We start from the raw sequence: 17,746 nt of genomic DNA, 5'->3' as shown, positions 1-17,746 counted from the left end.
AGCATACCTGTGGGTGCAACACAGGCCAGTTCCCAGATGAGAGATGCTGGGAACACTGGGAAGATGCTCTAGACTTCTGTCTTCGCATTGTTACTGGGCTCCAATTAAAGTGCATGCAGACCCTCTGGTTCCCTGCTAATGCTGCCCTCTGCCTGCATGGGAGCCACTCAAGGTTGATAATGTCGAACAGGGGCAAATATTGCAGAATAGAGACTCTCTCAGCTGTCATGCCAGAGGCTTTTTTCTGGGAAAAAAAGAAAAGAAAAAAAAAAAAAACAAAACAAAAAAACAAAAAAAAACAAAAGGTCTACTGCTGTTTGTTTCACTGTCTTTGAAAATGGGATCTATCATCTGGAGAATCTAACCAGCGTCCATTTCTGTGGATTTTCCATGGCTGCTTCTTAGCGGTTGATGGCATAATGTTGTCTGAAATGGCCATTAGCTGGGTATCTTTATGAACAGCTTCTCAGAGAAAGTTCAATTTGCTGAATTATGAGCACATCTCTGAGAAGAGTTGCATTATATGGTACTCGCATGCTGAAAGCATTAACTTTATACTTTTAAAATACGCACTGATGGATCCGATGAGGATTGAAGAAGTAGAAAGGTGAAGGTCCCAATGGATTAGATACAATACGCAATAATTGGTATCTTTTTTTTTCCAAGAAAAATAAATGGTAAATTTAGAAAAATTCTATTTAGCTGAGGCTTTTTCACTAGGAAAAAAAAAAAAAAGGCAATTGTATAAAAAAATTAATGGAAAACCTCTTCACTTGATACAAGCCATAACTTAAGGGCACTTGATTTGAGCTGAAGAGCTGTTTGGCTCCATGGAGTCACATCACATTTATCCCCAGCATCCATGGGAACAGAGCTTAGCTCACTATTCTGTCTCATATAGAGTAAATCTAAGTATTGTCAAAAATACTTTGTTTTTTAATTAGAAGAAGCAGAGTGAAACAACAGTGAATTTCTCTTTCAGAAGAGACGAGATCATTCCGTCTCACAAAATGGACGCGGTCCACGGCAAATCTCCAGAAGTTTAAAGCCTCAGTATGCACTGGGTGAAAGCCCAGGAGCTATAGACTAGGAGACCTCTTCTCCTTGATGCTGAGACAGCTCCCACTCTGTATTCAGCTCAAGTCTGGAGCTGAACTCTCTCTCACGCCCAAGAGAGCTCAGAAGTATTCAGGTATCTTGATTCCACATGCGCAGCACTGTGATTTCTCTGCATTGAAGGCACTTCACTTAATCGGTGCTATTATCACACCTGATGAGGCACAGCAGGTGATATTTGAGATGCTTGCCTTTTGATTCCTTGCAACTGAGCAACATTTAGTAAGAATTACTTAAATCAGCTAATCAAAAACAAGTTCAATGACATTAGGATGAAGTGGGCTCCAGAACACCTAGGCAAAGTTATTTATCTTGTGGAAATCCTTCTTTAGATGGAGAAGCAAATAATTCCCAATGTGCTCTATAAGCTCTCTGCTTCTTGGGCTGTAGATAAGTAGATGTCGTTCCTGAAAATCCTTCATTATCCCCTATTTCAGGCAAAGTTTGAGGTTGTTCTTGTGGAACAGATTTCCATGACCCTTTGCCTGCCTCCTGGTGCTGGGGAAGCAGGATGGTGGGGCTGCTTGCAGGTGGGGACCGGATGGAGGTATGTGCATGAGGCTGCCCTGGGAATGACATTGTCTTACTCAAAAATTCACATCTGACTTCCCAGCTATGGAGGTGACCCAGCATTTCCTTTCTTCAACAGGGATTGTCCCAAAGCAGAACCAGCCCTTAGCATTCCCACTGATCCCCTTTCATAGCTGAATGGGGCTTGAATTATTCTCTGCCTTAACTGAGGTGCTAACATCCTCCAGAGCCCATTGCACAAAAAATAACCTGCAATCGTCTGCATCTTGGGAAAATGTGTTTTCTGCTCCTTTGAACTACTTTAAAAAGAAACTGATGATAAGAGACACCTGGTCTGCCTTTAGGGCAAGTCTCCCATAGCTTATGGAGCCAGTGATGGTGCTGGGGACCATTTGGGACATATGGACCCAATGGTGGGGCTGAGGGCCATTTTTGGGGCCTGGGCAGATGCCACCCATCTGTGACTGTTCCCAGTGATGTCCCAGCATCTGGGATACATAAGCTTTGTGGGGTCCATGCTTAGCATCAGTGTCTCAGAGTGCTGGAGAATTTCATGCAGTGCACGCAATAATGGCTGAGAGAAAAAGCACGATGGAAACATGTGGCTTCAGTTCTTCAGAGGTAGCTATTAAGTGTCCCCTGTTGTCTGTTGCTGGCTGGCACAGCACTCACACACAGGAGGGGATGCACAGAAAGCATTCAAGTTGCTGGTAGCAACGCATGTATTTAGGTTTGAAAGGATGGAGGTTCCTGTAAGCGAGTGTGAAGACAGAAAGATCATTAGCACATATTTATTGGAGTTTACCAGCTCTGTTAACAATGGGTTTCTCTTTGCCATCAGAGTTAATTCCTCTGTAATTATGTTCCTAATATAGAAATCATTTGGCATTTATTTGCCATAATAAAACTTCCCATTGCATTTAAATTCAATGTGAAGTTAAGTGTATTTAGAAGACTCGATTGAAGACCCAAAATTAAATATTCCTGGTTTCCTTTTGCAAACAAGACAAACTCAGACAAATGCTAGCAGTCAAGTCCATGCGTGCAGCTGCTCCTATGAGCACTGGATGCTACTTGTGCTTATCTGGAGGGATAAGCTCTGTTCTAGTGCACTGATCATGCAGGCAATGCCAACAATTGGTCCTTCTTGTTACACCTGAGCAAGGAAAATGCTCAGCTGAGGAAGCATTACTAACAGCCATCCTGGTTAGTAAGTTGTTTCCAAAATAGGAAAATACTCTGGCAGCTGGGGTGGCAGGATGTGTGCAAGTGGCTCTTCCCAGCTCCCAGGAGCAGCTTGGGACAGCTGGGGCTGGGAGAGCCCAGAGACCTCATCCTGGTCAAATGACACAACTGTCCCCACCCCTATGCCTTTCAGCTGATGTGTGAGCCATCACAGCTTTGGAAGCAGCCTGTGGATGTGGATGGGCTCCCAGCACTGGTAAATGATAAATAAAATGGCCAGGGCAACACACTGACATCAGTATGCAGAAGTGCTGATGCTGATCCTGATGTCAGTATTTTCTCTCTGAATACACCAACCTTTAGAAGCATGCACTGGCAACAGTGTTTTTCCCATCCTTTCTCAGAAGTCTTCCCAGCAGGCTGAAAATAGGCAATCCTTAATCGCGCTGATGTACTGCAATGGGCACTGAGTGGGAGCAGCTTCAGTCCATCTCCAGCAGCATGGTCCTCCTGCAGTAAAGCCAGGTCAGCCTGGCCTGGCCTTGCTGCTCCTGAAGACAAGCTCCTATTTTAGACAGGAAACAAAGCAGGTTGTTCCAGGGGGACAGTACAGAATCATAGAATCATTAAGGTTGGAAAAGACCACTAAGATCAACCCTGCCATGGCAAGGAGATTGGAAGTAGATGATCTCTGAGCTTCCTTCCAATCCTAATCTGTCTCTGATTCTATGATTCTGTGATTCTATGATTCTATGATCTAGTCCAACCTTCAGCCCACTCCCACCATCTCCCTGGGCAGGCTGTTCCAGTGCCTCACCACTCTTTCTGAAGCTTTTTCTCCATCCAGAGCATCTTTGTAGAGCAGTGACAAAGAGCATTGGTGGGAACGCCGTTCTCTGGGGCACTGAAGAGCAAGTTGTGCAGAGCTATCTTCTACAAACCTACAGAAATGGCCGTGGAGTTTAACTTCCATTTCTCAGGGCACAGCTGAGGGACTGTTCCTGAGCAAACTGTACAGCCAGTGACAAAGCTCCTTCTCCTTTGCATACAAAGGATTTATGCCTTTAATATGCCCCCAGTGTTTATTTTTTCTGTTGGTACACGAGCACGTGTGTGCAAGTGTGCGTGTGGCAGTGTTTTATGAATGCCTGCTGTGGACAGAATTGGGCTTCACAGTATGCAAAAATAGCTGTGTGCCACATGCAGGGATATCATACTTCACATGGCTGGAGGAAATGTGATAAATCACAGTTTTGCTGGATTTGCAAAAGCCCAAAAACTGTGGGTTTCATCTCTGTGTTCCAGCCCTGAGCTCTAGCGAAGGGCAGCAGGGCTGTCTGGGTTGGAGCAGTGTGATGTTAGAGGACCAGGTTGGACCAGGAGCAGGTCTCCACTGCTGTGTAGGATGTCTGTGGACATCTCTTGGCTCTGAGCAGCTGGAATTTCATAGACCCATTTACTATGGAGACCAAGGAGACCTAACAAAGGTTGTCACTGTTGGCTTCTGCTCCATCCCATCCATCCCTGCTGCCTCCAGCCACCTGTTAAGCCAAACCGCAGTCATGCTGTGGAGCCCTGCAGAGATCCTGGTGTGTGGGACACCGTCCTGATGCTTGTCCTTAAAAAGTTTGGGGATTCTAAAGCCTTTCTTGCTCCCCTCTCATTGTGTCTTTTCCAGTGTGCAATGGAAGTGGCTGACAGGTAGGGCTGAGCCTGGTTTTGTAGCATAAACAGTTATTTACAGTTGTGCTGAAATTTCATGGAAGATGACATTTTTAGGTCACCTAGCTGAAGCAAATGAAATGATTAATGTGTTTGCATTAGATTTCATAAAAAAAAGTATCACTCTTGCCCAGCATGGCTCTCACTTCCTCGGGCTTTCAGCTCTGATGTGATGCCCTGAAACCTCAGGCAGTTTTCCCCCAGGTTTAGGAGGAGCAGGATCTGGCCTCCCGACCCAAGGCAGATGGGATGTGGATGTCTTCTGCTACGTCCAGCATCCTCAGGGAGGTAACAAGATTACCTAAGCCAAACCAAGTGAAAAGGGGCAAAGAGCAAAGGGGTGGTGGAAGGCGCACTTTGGCCAGCACCAGGTCTGTGCAGGACCTCCTTGCTGTGCCCTGCGGGAGGAGGGAGCCTCATGATGCTATCTCTCTTTTCCAGGGGGAGTTGCTGAGCCCGTGTCGATGCGACGGATCGGTGAAATGCACGCACCAGCCATGTCTGATCAAATGGATTAGCGAGAGAGGCTGCTGGAGCTGTGAGCTGTGTTACTACAAGTACCACGTCATTGCCATAAGCACAAAGAACCCTCTGCAGGTAAAGGTACTAGAGACATTTCAAAGTCTATTTATTCTTGGTCCTCTGTTTGTTTCTGGGAGCAAGTAGATTTTACTGGCACGGGTTTTGCCTCCCTGTATGATGGTCCCTAGGAAGGGCTGTAGGGCTGCTCCAATGAGCCCCATGCCCTCACTGGTGGTGCTGGGGCATCCCTCAGGCCCTGCTCTTTCTACCTCTCCTCTCCGACCTTGATACCTTTTTCACTTCACTGCTCCCTGTGTCCTAGTATAGCCTGCCACAGCACTGGAGGTGGTTGCTCTGGTGCTCTGGTCTCTCCAGGCTTAATTCTCAGCGTGCAGGTGTGCACACAACAGGTAGAGCACATCCGAATGTAAGTACCTGTGGAAGGCAGCAGAAGACCTTCCTTTTTCCTCTTGTGAGTTCAAAAGCGCTGCGGTTTATTAAACGCCACTGCAGGCTAGTAATTTAAAATCAAGATTTAGAATGGAGAAAGCTGTCTGACTGTTAAAAATGGGATAATTTATCCTTAATAGCTATTGATTTATTGCTGAAGCAACACCTGAAGATGGACTAATTGCTGAGCACCATTAGTGCCTCAGACATAAGGAAACACATTAGACCCAGGCACTACTGCTTAATTAGCATCATGTGGAGGGAGAGACATTGCAGCAGCATGCTGTGCTCAGACACCAGGACAACGCTTGTGTGAATGTTGATCTGTCCAGCACTTGGTTGCATTGGCTCTCTGTTCATCTCTCTGTTTCTAACAGGAGGCAAACCCTTTGCCTGTGATGGTACCCAATTGTACAGCACTTGGGGGATGCAAATCCCTGTTCTCTCCTCCAAATGGCTGCCTGTATTCAAGGCTAGGTTGGATGGGACCCTGGTCATCCTTTCCAATGGGTGGTAACCTTTCCCATGGCAGGGGGTTGGAACTGGAAGATCTTTAAGATCCCTTCCAACCTCAGCCATTCTGTGATTCTAAGATTCTGTGATTCTGTATGTGTCCTTCTTCATGCCCGAGGTCACTAAAAACAGTGGAGAAAGAGGCACAGCCCTTAGGACTCCAGGTTGAAATGAAGTAGCAAAATTAGTGAGGCATCATGAGGAAATTTTACTGGGGGGAAGGAAGAAGCATCCCTACTCTCTGCAAGTCCCTGCAGCTTCTAATTCAATTTTCCCTGTGCCACGGCCTGGAGAGAACAGTAGTTCCATCCCAAGCCTAAGACCCAGAGTGTTGGAGATTCTTGGCTCCACTAAATCAGTCCAGATTGAAACACAGCAGGGGATATGTGGACAGAGCAGCATTTGTTTATTTCTGGAAAGCTGGTCCATAAGTGCCCGAATACTTCATGAGCCTCAGGTTGATGGAATGATGCTGAGCAGTGTCAAAGGCTTGTGGGTGCAGATTTGCAATATGTGTGTAGCCAGCCTTTAACGAACAACCTCCAAGTTCTCTACATCCCCATACGGCTCAGGGCAACTCAGGACATTCCTATGACTCCTCACTTGGCTAAAATTTCTTGAAGCAATTCACAAATGAGCTCTCATCCCGTAAACACATTTCAAATGCCTGCCCGAAGGATCAGTTTTTTTGTCTCCCCTGTTAGAAAGTGACCTTTGCCACAAACATGAAAACTGACTGCCAGGGGCAGCCAAGCCAGAGAGCTAGATAGACATCTCTGCTCCGTGAGCAAGGTTCCTGGGGGACTGTGTTCTGAGGGCTTCTCACTGCTAGCAGGGACTTCACAGTGCCTCTCATAGAAATATGGGAGATATGGATCAGCAGAGGGTGGGAAGAACCAACTGGAGTGAAAAGCCACTTGATCTGGAACAAATGCTGCACGTGCAGAGCTGCAGCTGTGTGCCCCAGTGTCCTGCCTGATGTCAGCACAAAGGCACGGCTGGGAAGCAGGTGTTACACCAGCACAGCATGTGAAATCCTGCGGGATGTGGGTCATGTATGAAGCCTGGAGTTCCCAAGAGGACTAAAGGATGTGAGACCTGTAGCCTATCACCATGCACACCTCTGTGCTCCTTGGTGTTTCTTGCCATTCTCCAGTGCTGGAAAAGGAAGGCAGAGAGGCTGTGATGCTCTGGTACTATGTGCCATAACAACTTGCCACAGTGTGGCTGGGTGGGAAGTGTGTCTTTTCTGCTCAGTCTTCACCCTGCATGTGGTCAGCAGGGGCCCCTGGACATAGTGATATGTCTCTCAGCAAAGCCATTAATTCCTGGCTTTTCTTCTCAGGGTCTGTTGGAATTTCTACCCAGCTTTATTCTTTTTAGAAAGCTCTGAATTTCTCAAGCACAGACTTTGGAAGGCAGGGACGTCCCTTTATTCCAGACCAACCATCATATGGGCAAAGACCACATAGAACTCACCTCCTCATCAAGTGAAGGATGTTCAGATGAAGCTCAGAGCATGGCTGCGCTCCAGTTGGTCAGAGCCAGGCAGTACACCCAACACCCACACGCCCCCCACGATCTGCCTATTTCTCTGCCCATTTGGACACATGCTGCACATTTTCTAGCGAGCCTAGGAGTATGGCATGGGCCAGATGTGCATGGTGTGGGCAGAGAAGTTGCAGTCAGGGGAACGTGGTTCATACATAATTAACACAGATTCCTTCAAGCCTCCAGGCTGTTATGATGTCTCATAGCAGAGAGGAGCCTTCAGTCTGGCATTTTGATATAAAGAATTTCTATAAATTAACCCCTCAGCCCTGGATGGCTGAAATTTTAAAGCAAAAGACTTAAAGCAGCAACACTGCTGAGACTGGAGGATTAAAGTTGTTGGAGAACATGGCAAGTGTTCTGGCAAGCAGCAGCAAATGAGCAAAAATTTCCCACCCACTATGAGCAATCAGGAGGTGCACAGCCTTTGTCCATCCGTCCCCCGCTGTAATTCTGCTGGTCCCTGAGGCAGGAGATATGGGCATGGAGAGTCTAAAAGCTCTGCTGTGTTTGTGCAAAGCCTATGATTTTAATGAGACCCTGAAAACACAGTTTTGGAAGCATGCAATAGCACTTGCTATGACAGGGCTCTGCAGTGGGTTTCATGTATACAGCTTTGTAGCCACTCCTATGCCACGTTCATTCGGATGCTCTGATTTCAGCAAATACCAGATCAGTTTGAACTAGCCTTCCCAGACCTACTGCTGTTTGCAGTCTCAAGGAGTCCAACTCTGCATCACATTCCTTTCCCTGCCTCTTCATATCCAAAGGCCCTCAGTTCTGGAATGCTGGGGTTGGGATGTGGTCTCGGTTCTCTCCAGTGCTTTGGGAATGGCCCCTCCTTCTCCCTGCTCTCTTTCTTGCATCTGAATAAACCAAAGCATCTGTAAGTGTACAGCAGGGAAGCTACCACAGCTTTAGGACAAATTTGCTTGGTAAGTGTACTCTCCTAAAGATAATCAAGGTGGATAGCCAAGGCCTCAGGACAGCACTGAGGAGAGAGCCAGACCCAAGCAGTGATGGGAATGCTCCACTGCATCCTTCTAGGATAAACCTCCACTTGTTTGGGATGCTGGGTTTGAAACAAAATTGCTGAGTAGCACACTCAGGATGTTAATGATACGTACTAAGGGGACGTGTCAGATATAGCAATAAAAATAAACTGAACTGCCTGAGGCAGGCATGGGAGAGCTCTCAGAGGAGTGTAGGAAGGCTTTTCTAGCAAGCAAGGCTTCTTAGCAAGCTGCTGCACTAAGACAGAGATATCTTCTGCAGGCAAATACGTGCCTTGGATCTGCTCGTGCTCATGCTTGTGAATCTTTGGAGACTGCTGGTGTTGAAGAAAGGGAAATACGGATCAGACCCTAAATACTAGACTAGTGACTTAATTTTTGTTATATTAGCAGCAGGGGCTTTGGTTACAAGGCTCTGAGAGAAGCACTGAAGCAAACAGGGGAACGGTCTTGCCCCAGGTACAAACCACAGATCGCATCAAATGGGATACGATGGGAAAGCACCAGTCCTAGATTCATCTCTACCTATGATCATTGCAGATGTCAGACTTGGGCTCCTAAGAACCTTTTCTGAGGCATCTGGTGCACAGAACTTTGGGGAAATTGAGGAAGGTTGGGGGAAATTCATCAAGAGAGTATGGTGTTTTGCACATGAACATCTGGGTGTTGTGCCAAAGTGGTCAGACGGGGAGAATGGTGACAAAAGACACCTGAATGAATTAGGACGTTTAAGGTGGTGTGGCAAGGCACAGGCTGCCCAGAGAAGCTGTGGTGCCCCATCTCTGGAGGTGCTCGAGGCCAGGTTGGATGGAGCCGTGAGCAGCCTGAGCTGGTGGGAGGCAACCAGCCCACAGCAGGGGGTTGGAACTGGATGATCCTTGAGGTCCTTTCCAACCCAAGGCATTCTGTGATTCTATGAATCTTCAAAGCAGTCTGCAGAAAAAGAGCCCTTTTTCCAGTGTGGTTGCCAAAGCCATTGCAGAGAGCTGCTTCAGCTCTCTTTGTGGCCTCTGTGAGTCCAGCACTCAAAAGCTGTTTCTGTTATCCCACAGAAGCCTGTAATGCTTCCTGGTATCTCCAAGTTACACCCTGTTCAGCAGCGGCACACCATCTATAGGGCTTTCTACCTGCCCAAACTCGGTCTCGATTGACAATGTGAGTCAGCTTTCTGTTGTTAAAGGTATGCTGCAGTACAGGCCAGCAGCTCACTGCACTCAACAGTTCACATGTGACACTTCACCCTCTAAATCCCTGGTTTGCTGGCCTTACTGATGATGGAGAGAGATTAGGAAAAAATGAAATTCTTGTGTGAGCTGGTTGTTTTCCCCAGCATTCAGCTCTGACCTGTGAATAATTGCCCCCAAAAGGCAACCCCCTGAACAGTCAGGGTTGCTTTGTTACCACCAGCACCAGGCAGCAGCCCTGTCAGTGTTGCAGCATCTCTGCTCTCATCCAAAGGCAGGTTTGAAGCTGTTTCACAGGTGTAGCTTCTCTGCCCTGAGCCACGTCCCCTTTGAAAGTATAATGTATTTAAAATCACACTGATGCCTCCCTGTCTCTGTAAAGCAGTTGCACGCAGCTGCTAGCTGTAGGAAACATCTCCTCCTTTTTCTCTTTTTAATTGCTACCTTGGAAGGACCTGTTGCTGCCACAAGCCTTGCAGTGTGCCAGACAGATGGTGAGGAGCCAGCCCATTACCTCCTTGAGAGAGAGAAATGATGCAGAATGATTTTGCTGGCACCGGCGGGTCAATGTGAGGAACCTGCAGTAAAACCATAGCACGCAGCTCTAGGAAAGGCTCCCTGCACCCCCATCCCTTCAGCATTTGCCAGGCTTAGTGGAAGGGTAGAGGACTGCCTCAGCATGGAACAGCCTCTGTCTCTTCTCAGAAGCTTTGCAGTCATCTATCTATTCCATGGTCATCTATGAATCAGGCTGATACCATCACCTCAGAGAAGCTGCACATCCCTGACGCACAACTTGAGGGCTGTCTGCCCTTGCAGGACATAAGCCAAAGACTGAAGCTAGCAGAGGCAGACACTTCAGCTCACCTCTGAGCCAAGGCATGCGATCACCTTCCAGATCCAACCTTTTCCAAAGCAGCACTTTGCAGGGGACTGCATGTAGTTCAGGAGTCTGGTAACTGGAACGGTAACAGTGTAGCACGAGTCACCTTACTGCCCTTTGAGCAAGGGGCAAAGTTCTCCCTGCATCCCAAAAATGTTGGTGACCTCTAGCAGGTCTGGACATTAAAGAGCAAACGGCTTTCTTGCCGTACAAAATAAGGTGATGAGGCTTGACAGATGACCCCTGGTGTCCCAGGATGTGTTTGACAAAGAGGCAGGGTGCTCGGGGCTCTCCAGAGCTGACACCTCACTTGGACATTGAATTTGGCACGAATCCAGGCTAAAATGTTCAATCTCTCTGAATCCTCTTCACTTGGAGGAGGTTGAAGTCTCCCTTTATTTATCCTTCTACCAGCCCTATTGAGATTTCAAGGGCATGTATCTCACAGCTAAAGGTGGCCTATATATTTCCATCTCTCCCAGCCTGTTTACGCATTTGATTTCTGATTTGCAGGAGGCACTGTGGGCCATGTCCCCCCAGGTCTTGTTAGAAAAAGCAATTTCTGCTCTTGGTTTTTACAGGACAGTTCTCTCAGTAGCATAAATCTGAGTAAGGAGGTTTTATTCTGGATGACAGAGAGGAGTTCGGGCTTTGGATATTCATAATGTAGCTTATACAAAGCTATTTGACAAAGCAAATGGATTTGAGGGAGTTAGTACTATTTTTTTCCTCTTCTGAGAAAGAAGCACTGCCTTTTACCTTAGTAAACAGCCTGAACATGTCATCACCTAAAGGCAGGGAGTCCTGGCAGCAGCAACTTTCATCGTTGGTAACATTTTGTGGGGTGTGTATTGCTTCCATGAGATCTTATGTACTGCGGTTCTGTCACATCTCACCAAGCATCACGGAGCCTGCTCACAGGAGACCTGCAAGGCAAAGCATGGCTGTCTGAGACAAATCTTGTGGTAAAAGGATGCCATCACCAAGGCTGCTGCCTGGCCTCCATTTGAGACAGCGTCCTGGTTTGTGATGGCCAGGTTTATCTCCAGCCACAGGGTGGACCAGGTAAAAGCGTCTGTGTGTAGAGTGCACATATATGAGGCATAGGTGATCTATGGGATTTCCATGAATCACCGCAATGAAGCAAAATAGCAATGTCCATCATGTAATTACTTTCTCCTCTTTTTCTCTCCTCCCTTCCCTTGTCTCCCTTCCTCTCCCTCTTGCCATCCCTTGCAGTGGCAGGCCATCTCCCTGACAGTCATTGAGAAGGTTCAGATAGCAGCGGCCATCCTGGGTTCCCTCTTCCTCATCGCCAGTATCTCGTGGCTCATCTGGTCGACCTTCAGTCCTTCAGCCAAATGGCAGCGCCAGGACCTGCTCTTCCAGATCTGCTATGGAATGTATGGCTTCATGGACATTGTCTGTATAGGTGGGTGAACACCTCTTGCAGCACACGGCCAGGGTTGCCAACTGCCCACTCACCTGCAGAGAGGAGTAAGAGAGGGTGTGGAGGGGCTCTGTTGTTCTTGGATTGAACCTCCTCTGTTCTTTCCCTTCTTTGCTTTTTTTGACATCTTTTCTACAGTGCTCTCTGCCAGTCTCTGTAGCCCTGGAGAATCTCTTTGGCTGGGCTGGCAGAGGGACTTGCAGCAAGCCTGGAGAGAAACAAATCTCTCTTCAAAGCAAGAAGAGGGCAGGGAGGTCTGGGGGAGGCTGGCAAGTATTGATTAACACTGGGGAGGAAACACCTGCCTTTCTGGAATAGCTGATACAGGGACTGATACAGGGACTGCCCTGTGTTTGACCATGGCATGCTCTGGTTTGCACCTTGCAGAGCCACACTCTCCACGTGCATGGCTGTGCAGGGAGCTGTGGGAGGGTGGTGGGTTCAGAGCAAGGTTTCTGTCCCCGCAGGCAGCCTGAATAAGAGGACATGGCTGACAATACCTGTGGGCAGAGGCACTTACCAGCCAGGCCACGAAACAGTGGTAGTTACCAAAACAGTCAAGTAAATATCAACGATCTCCAATTGAAGATGAATTTCCATCCAAGCACAGGCCACCGGATAACATGAATTTGAGTGACCTTGCTGGGAAGCAAAGAGCATTCCAGAAGGCTCCTCATACCTGTTTTCTTCCATTTTGGTATAAATGCAGAATGAGTTTCCCAGAAAAAAAAAATAAAAAATAGGACAAGGCAGTACTCTTGGCTTGGTGCATTAGTGTTAGTGTGAGTAGAACCATTCCTGAGGAAAGGAGCACAGCCCCAGGTCAGCCTTCAGGAAGAGCAGTACAATCTGTATCGCAGTTAGTGAAATTGGGATAGGGAAATAACACAAACCAGGCCTCGGGAGAGAGGTATTGGCAACAAGCCCTGGTCTGGGTTCAGATTGGCATCAGAACCTCCCAGGACAGGACAGCCGAAACCCAGACCAGTTTTTCCCACTGTTGCCATCCCTGTGCTGACAAGATATGAGCGTGAGCCTCATCTGCTCCACTGTGAGCTGCCACAGATCTACAGCAACAAGAAGTGGCCAAGGAGGGTGAATGAGAGACAGGCAGCCCTGGTGACATTTTCTTGTTGGTGTGATTGGAAGTGGAAAAAAGTGATCTCTTTGTGCATGTGGCATGCACACGTGTCACCTTGCTGTCGGAGGACAGAAGTGGAGAGCCTTGGCATGGGCAGACGTCAGTAATATGATTAACTGGCTTTGATAAAGCTTCAAGAGCTGAGGGGAACTGATTAGCTCATCTGTCAATAGATGCTAAATCCTCCCACATGGCAGAGAACAAGCTATGCCAGCTAGGAACTGAAAGGGAGCTGGGTGGAAAGATTCGTCTTTGAGGGGTTTTGCTTCTTCTTCTTTTCTTTTCTTCTTTTTTTTTTTTTTTTTTTTTTTTAAAGGATCTGGCCTTTATTTTTCCTCTCTGTCTTCTCTAGGGGGTAAAAAAATATCCCTTTGCCTCTCTACTGATGTCACCACTAAGCACACTGCCCCAAGCTGTGAGCTTTGATTTTTCCAGTCAGAGAGCAAGGGGCCATCCCATTCCCAGGAATACTTCAGAGCTGCAGCTGAGAGCAGCCCCTTGCCTTGCAGCCCTCCCTGCACAGCTGGCAGCCCTGGTGAGCCAGACATGCTGTTTTTCCCACAAACTCAAAAGCAAGTGGGAAGCACTACAATGCAGTGCCTTGATGTGTATGTTTTCTCTTGCCCAGCACCTCAGAGCAGTACCCACCCACGGCTGGCTCCAGTCGTGTTGTGTCTGCTGTGCTTTCAGGCAGCCCACCCATGATCAGCCAGGGGAGATGATGTTTTGTACCATGAGAGCCTTTTGTGTACATTTCATACATTTCTCTGGAAAAGCTGATATGTGCATGCAGTCAGCACCAGTGTTAAAATGTGCTTGTGTTGTGGCCTTTGCAATCCCAGTTGCTTAATTGATTTAGATTGGATACAAGGAAGAATTTTTTTACAATAAGAGTAGTGAAGCACTGGCACAGGTTGCCCAGAGAGGTGGTAGATGCCCCATCCTTGCAGACACTCAGGGTCAGGCTGGAGGGGCTCTGAGCACTGATGGAGCTGTAGGTGTCCCTGCTCATTGCAGGGGGTAGGACCAAATGGTCTTTAAGGGTACCTTCCAACTTAAACAGTTCTATGACTCTATGGACTCCTCATTCATGGCAGCTTTCCTTGACTGTGATGGATGCAGCAATGGCAGCTCTCTAAAAGTTTCACATTGAGTTTCTTGGTGCAGAACTGCTACTTCCCATCTTTTGTCCTTCTCCCAGGCCTCACAGCCCCATGCAATGTCTTTGATCACAGCTGGGCAAAACTGGCTCCAGAGACTCAGAGTTCTGCTCCTGACTGCCTGAAGCCTGGTGTTACTCCTCCCCGGGCTTTTTCACTTCTGCAAGTTCAGGATAAAACCTCTCATAGATAATTGTAGTGACAACAGTTCTAGAAATACCAGGGTGCAGTCTGTGCATTTTTGTAACTCCTCCTCCACAGCCCAGCCCTCTTCTCCTTTTGCTTTCCAGCCTGTGGACAGGTACAAAAAAAATAAGGCACTAAGAAATGCTCAGTGATGGGGAAAGAGCAGGACATTTAGATGCACTCAGTCCTGTTAGATTTGTTGTTTTTTTTTTTCCAGCTAACATAACACTCACATCCTTACCTTCCAGATGCTATTGTGTAGGTCCTACACTAACTGTGTGTATTCCAATTGCTCCTTCCATCAGTTTGATCCCGAGTTTTGCTTCCACTGGCAGACGAGCCGAGGTTTGAAAGGCAAGGAAGACTCTCAGCAACCTGATCCAGCTGTAGGTGTCCCTGGTCATTGCAGGGAAGTTGGACTAGATGGCCCCTCCCAACTCAAACTCTAATTCTATGATTTCCATGTGAGCAGATGTGCTGAAGCAGAGTCCCTTGGCACTTCCTGCCTGTGTCCACTTTGGTTGTTCTTCTATTTCTCAAGTCCATTGGGTAGTCATTGAGTGACTTTTGTCCAGGAGAACAATTGGCACATGGAAATTGGGATTCACACCAATCATTTGGGGATTATTATCCTCACTTGAGTTGCATGCACATGCTCTGAAACTGTCTGATCTGCTCCAAACTGAGCTTTCAAAAGAAAGCATTAACCCAGAGACTACTGAACCATGCATTCAAATTCAGAGGGTTTGACTCAGGCACTCACATGCAGTAATACACAAGCTTTCTTTGGACTCCACTAGATCCCAGCATGCTCAGCAAAGACAGCTTAATGGACAGATATCATTTACTGCCCCTGCACCCACCTATAGAAACAAAAAACACAACCGAAATAAAATGAATCTGCTCCTCAAAACCAGCAAGACAGAAGGCATGGCCCTGTGCGCCAGAAGTTGTATCCATCTGGGCAAGATGTGCAAGATGGTCTTTCAGCATTGTTCTCCCCTTTGTTCTCAGATATCTAACAGGAAGGCAGGATGCTCTGAAAAGGATTGCTTGGAATTTGCAGGAGTCTCCAATACTGGAAATTTTAAAGAACCTGTTAGAAAAACATATGTCAAGAACAGGTTGCAGAGAGATGATCCCAGTTTGTGAAGGAGGAACAGACTAAATGCTTCTTGATATCCAGCCAGCCCTAATGTCTTTCACTCTGATCTCTCTCTCTTTCTTTTATGTGTGCTACATCTCGTCATGACTACAGGACAGACATGAGAGCTGAATTAAACCAGAAACTGGCAACAGTGCCAGCATAAGTATTGCTCTGCTATGAAGCCATCCACAACATAAGAGCCTTGAGATCCATGGCCAGGAGGTGAATGAGAAGCGAGGTGGGGCAGTTCATTTGATTAACTGCTCTCTCCACAGGTCTCTGTGAGGTAAATCCAGAAATCTGGCCTAAAGAGGGATTAGCAGAAATGCAGGTATTTGAAATGTAAAGATAAGTGGAGTGAGCCTGAGCTACAGACTAGAGAGATTGGCAGCTTATAGCTGGGCTATAAATCCTGAGAGATACCTGCCTGTTAATTAAATGACAGTCCTTGGAGGGGGAAGGAGGGGTTTGTCTCTCTTTCTGTCAAGGTGCAATTAGAGAAAGTCGGTGTTTGTAGATTAAAGTGTCATTTGGGGTCAGGAGGACAGGAAACAATCTCCTGTTAAACAAGGAGTGACTCTGCCAGCTAATGAGAGCATGTCACAGCCTAGGCTTAGGAAATCACCAAGCCTGCTCCAAGGGAGAAATGTGGCTCAGGAAGGACATAAGCAGGCTGTTGTGTGCAGCACTGTCATTGTGTATGCGCGCAGTCCTGCTTGTTTTTGCTCACATGGCATCCCTGTGATTGACATGTCAGGGGCTTATCCCCAGCGATGCAGAAGCAACCTGATCTGCCTTTCCTTGGGTTGCTGTCTGGTGGGGTTGATGCTTTGTCTGTGCTCAACCACTCCTTGCACTCTGACTCACCCTGCTTTGCTGCTGACAGTTACTCACTTTTGTAGGCACTAAATCCTCGTGTTCTTTGAAGCTTTTCCCTCGCTTTCCTTGGCAGCCAGTCCCTGAGGGTATTTGCCTTCACTACATAGCTGCAGTGCAGCTCAATAGCACAAGAGACAGGCAGAGCAGGACCATTCATCCTGCCAACGATTTTTGTTGGCACACCATGGCAATCCATTACAGATCAGGAAGTGTGTGCCCGCTGTTTTTAATCCCAGCTGCCAGCAAGAATAATCAAAAGCATCCAATATGTCTGACGGCATCTCAGCACAACCGTAGGTAATAACATAAGAAATCAATAGCCAATTAAAACTGATCCACAGCATTTGATCCTTCATAGAGCAATGGGAGCAGTAATTAATGGAGCTTCCTTGCGATGGTCACAATTCAAGCTTCCTGCCAAGACTAATGTGGTTTTGTTTTAAATGAGCTTTGCTTCCTAGAGGAAATGCCAGGCTGAGGAAGCCTTGGGGTATTTTCTAGACAGGTTACTTGGGCCCTGAGCATTCAAAGGATTTAGGAGCCTAAGTCCCAACAAAATAAAATGAAACTGAGAAGTGCCTTCAGAGTCTTAGTCTTCATCTGTATAAATGATCTGATTCTCAAAAGTAGATGCTTTCATTCAGGTCTGCGAAGTTTCCCAAAGAACATAGAAGGAATTACTACAGCAGCAGGGAATAAGTTCAGGGAAAGCAACAAGCTGGCATGTTCTTGATGACACTCTATATGTGGATTAAAAACAGAGAAGACAAGTTCAGCCTGAAGAAGAGAAGACTTCATGGAGACCTGAGAACAGCCTTTCAGTATCTAGAAGGGGAGTTATAAGAAAGGAGATAGACTCTTTAGCAGGGTCTGTAGTAAGAGATCATGGGGAACTGGTTTCAAACCAAAAGAGGGGAGATTTAGATTAGATATAAGAAAGATATTTTTTACAGTAAGGGTGGTGAAGAGCTGTAGGAGGTTGCCCCAAGATATGGTGGAAGCCCCTTCCTGGAGACACTGAAAGTCAGGCTGTAGGTGTCCCTGTTCATTGCAGGGAGTTGGACTAGTTGACTTTTAAGCGTCCCTTCCAACCCAAATGATGCTATGAGTCTA

At 47.1% G+C, this 17,746-nt stretch overlaps 1 protein-coding gene across 1 annotated transcript in view; it reads left to right on the top strand.

Annotated features, from left to right (window-relative positions):
• The window catches only part of MARCHF4 (membrane associated ring-CH-type finger 4), a gene marked incomplete at both ends in the record, with an annotated part of 78,871 nt that overhangs the window by 48,056 nt on the left and 13,069 nt on the right, over positions 1–17,746 (top strand). The window contains 2 exons of the mRNA XM_079538743.1: positions 4,996–5,151; positions 11,910–12,102. Of these exons, the coding sequence (XP_079394869.1) occupies positions 4,996–5,151; positions 11,910–12,102 (349 nt within the window). The remainder of the gene's footprint in view (positions 1–4,995; positions 5,152–11,909; positions 12,103–17,746) is intronic.

The sequence above is a fragment of the Tetrao urogallus genome, assembly GCF_951394365.1.
Source record: "Tetrao urogallus genome assembly, chromosome: 8".
NCBI classification, from domain to species: domain Eukaryota; kingdom Metazoa; phylum Chordata; class Aves; order Galliformes; family Phasianidae; genus Tetrao; species Tetrao urogallus.
This window is presented reverse-complemented; position numbering and strand designations above follow the sequence as displayed.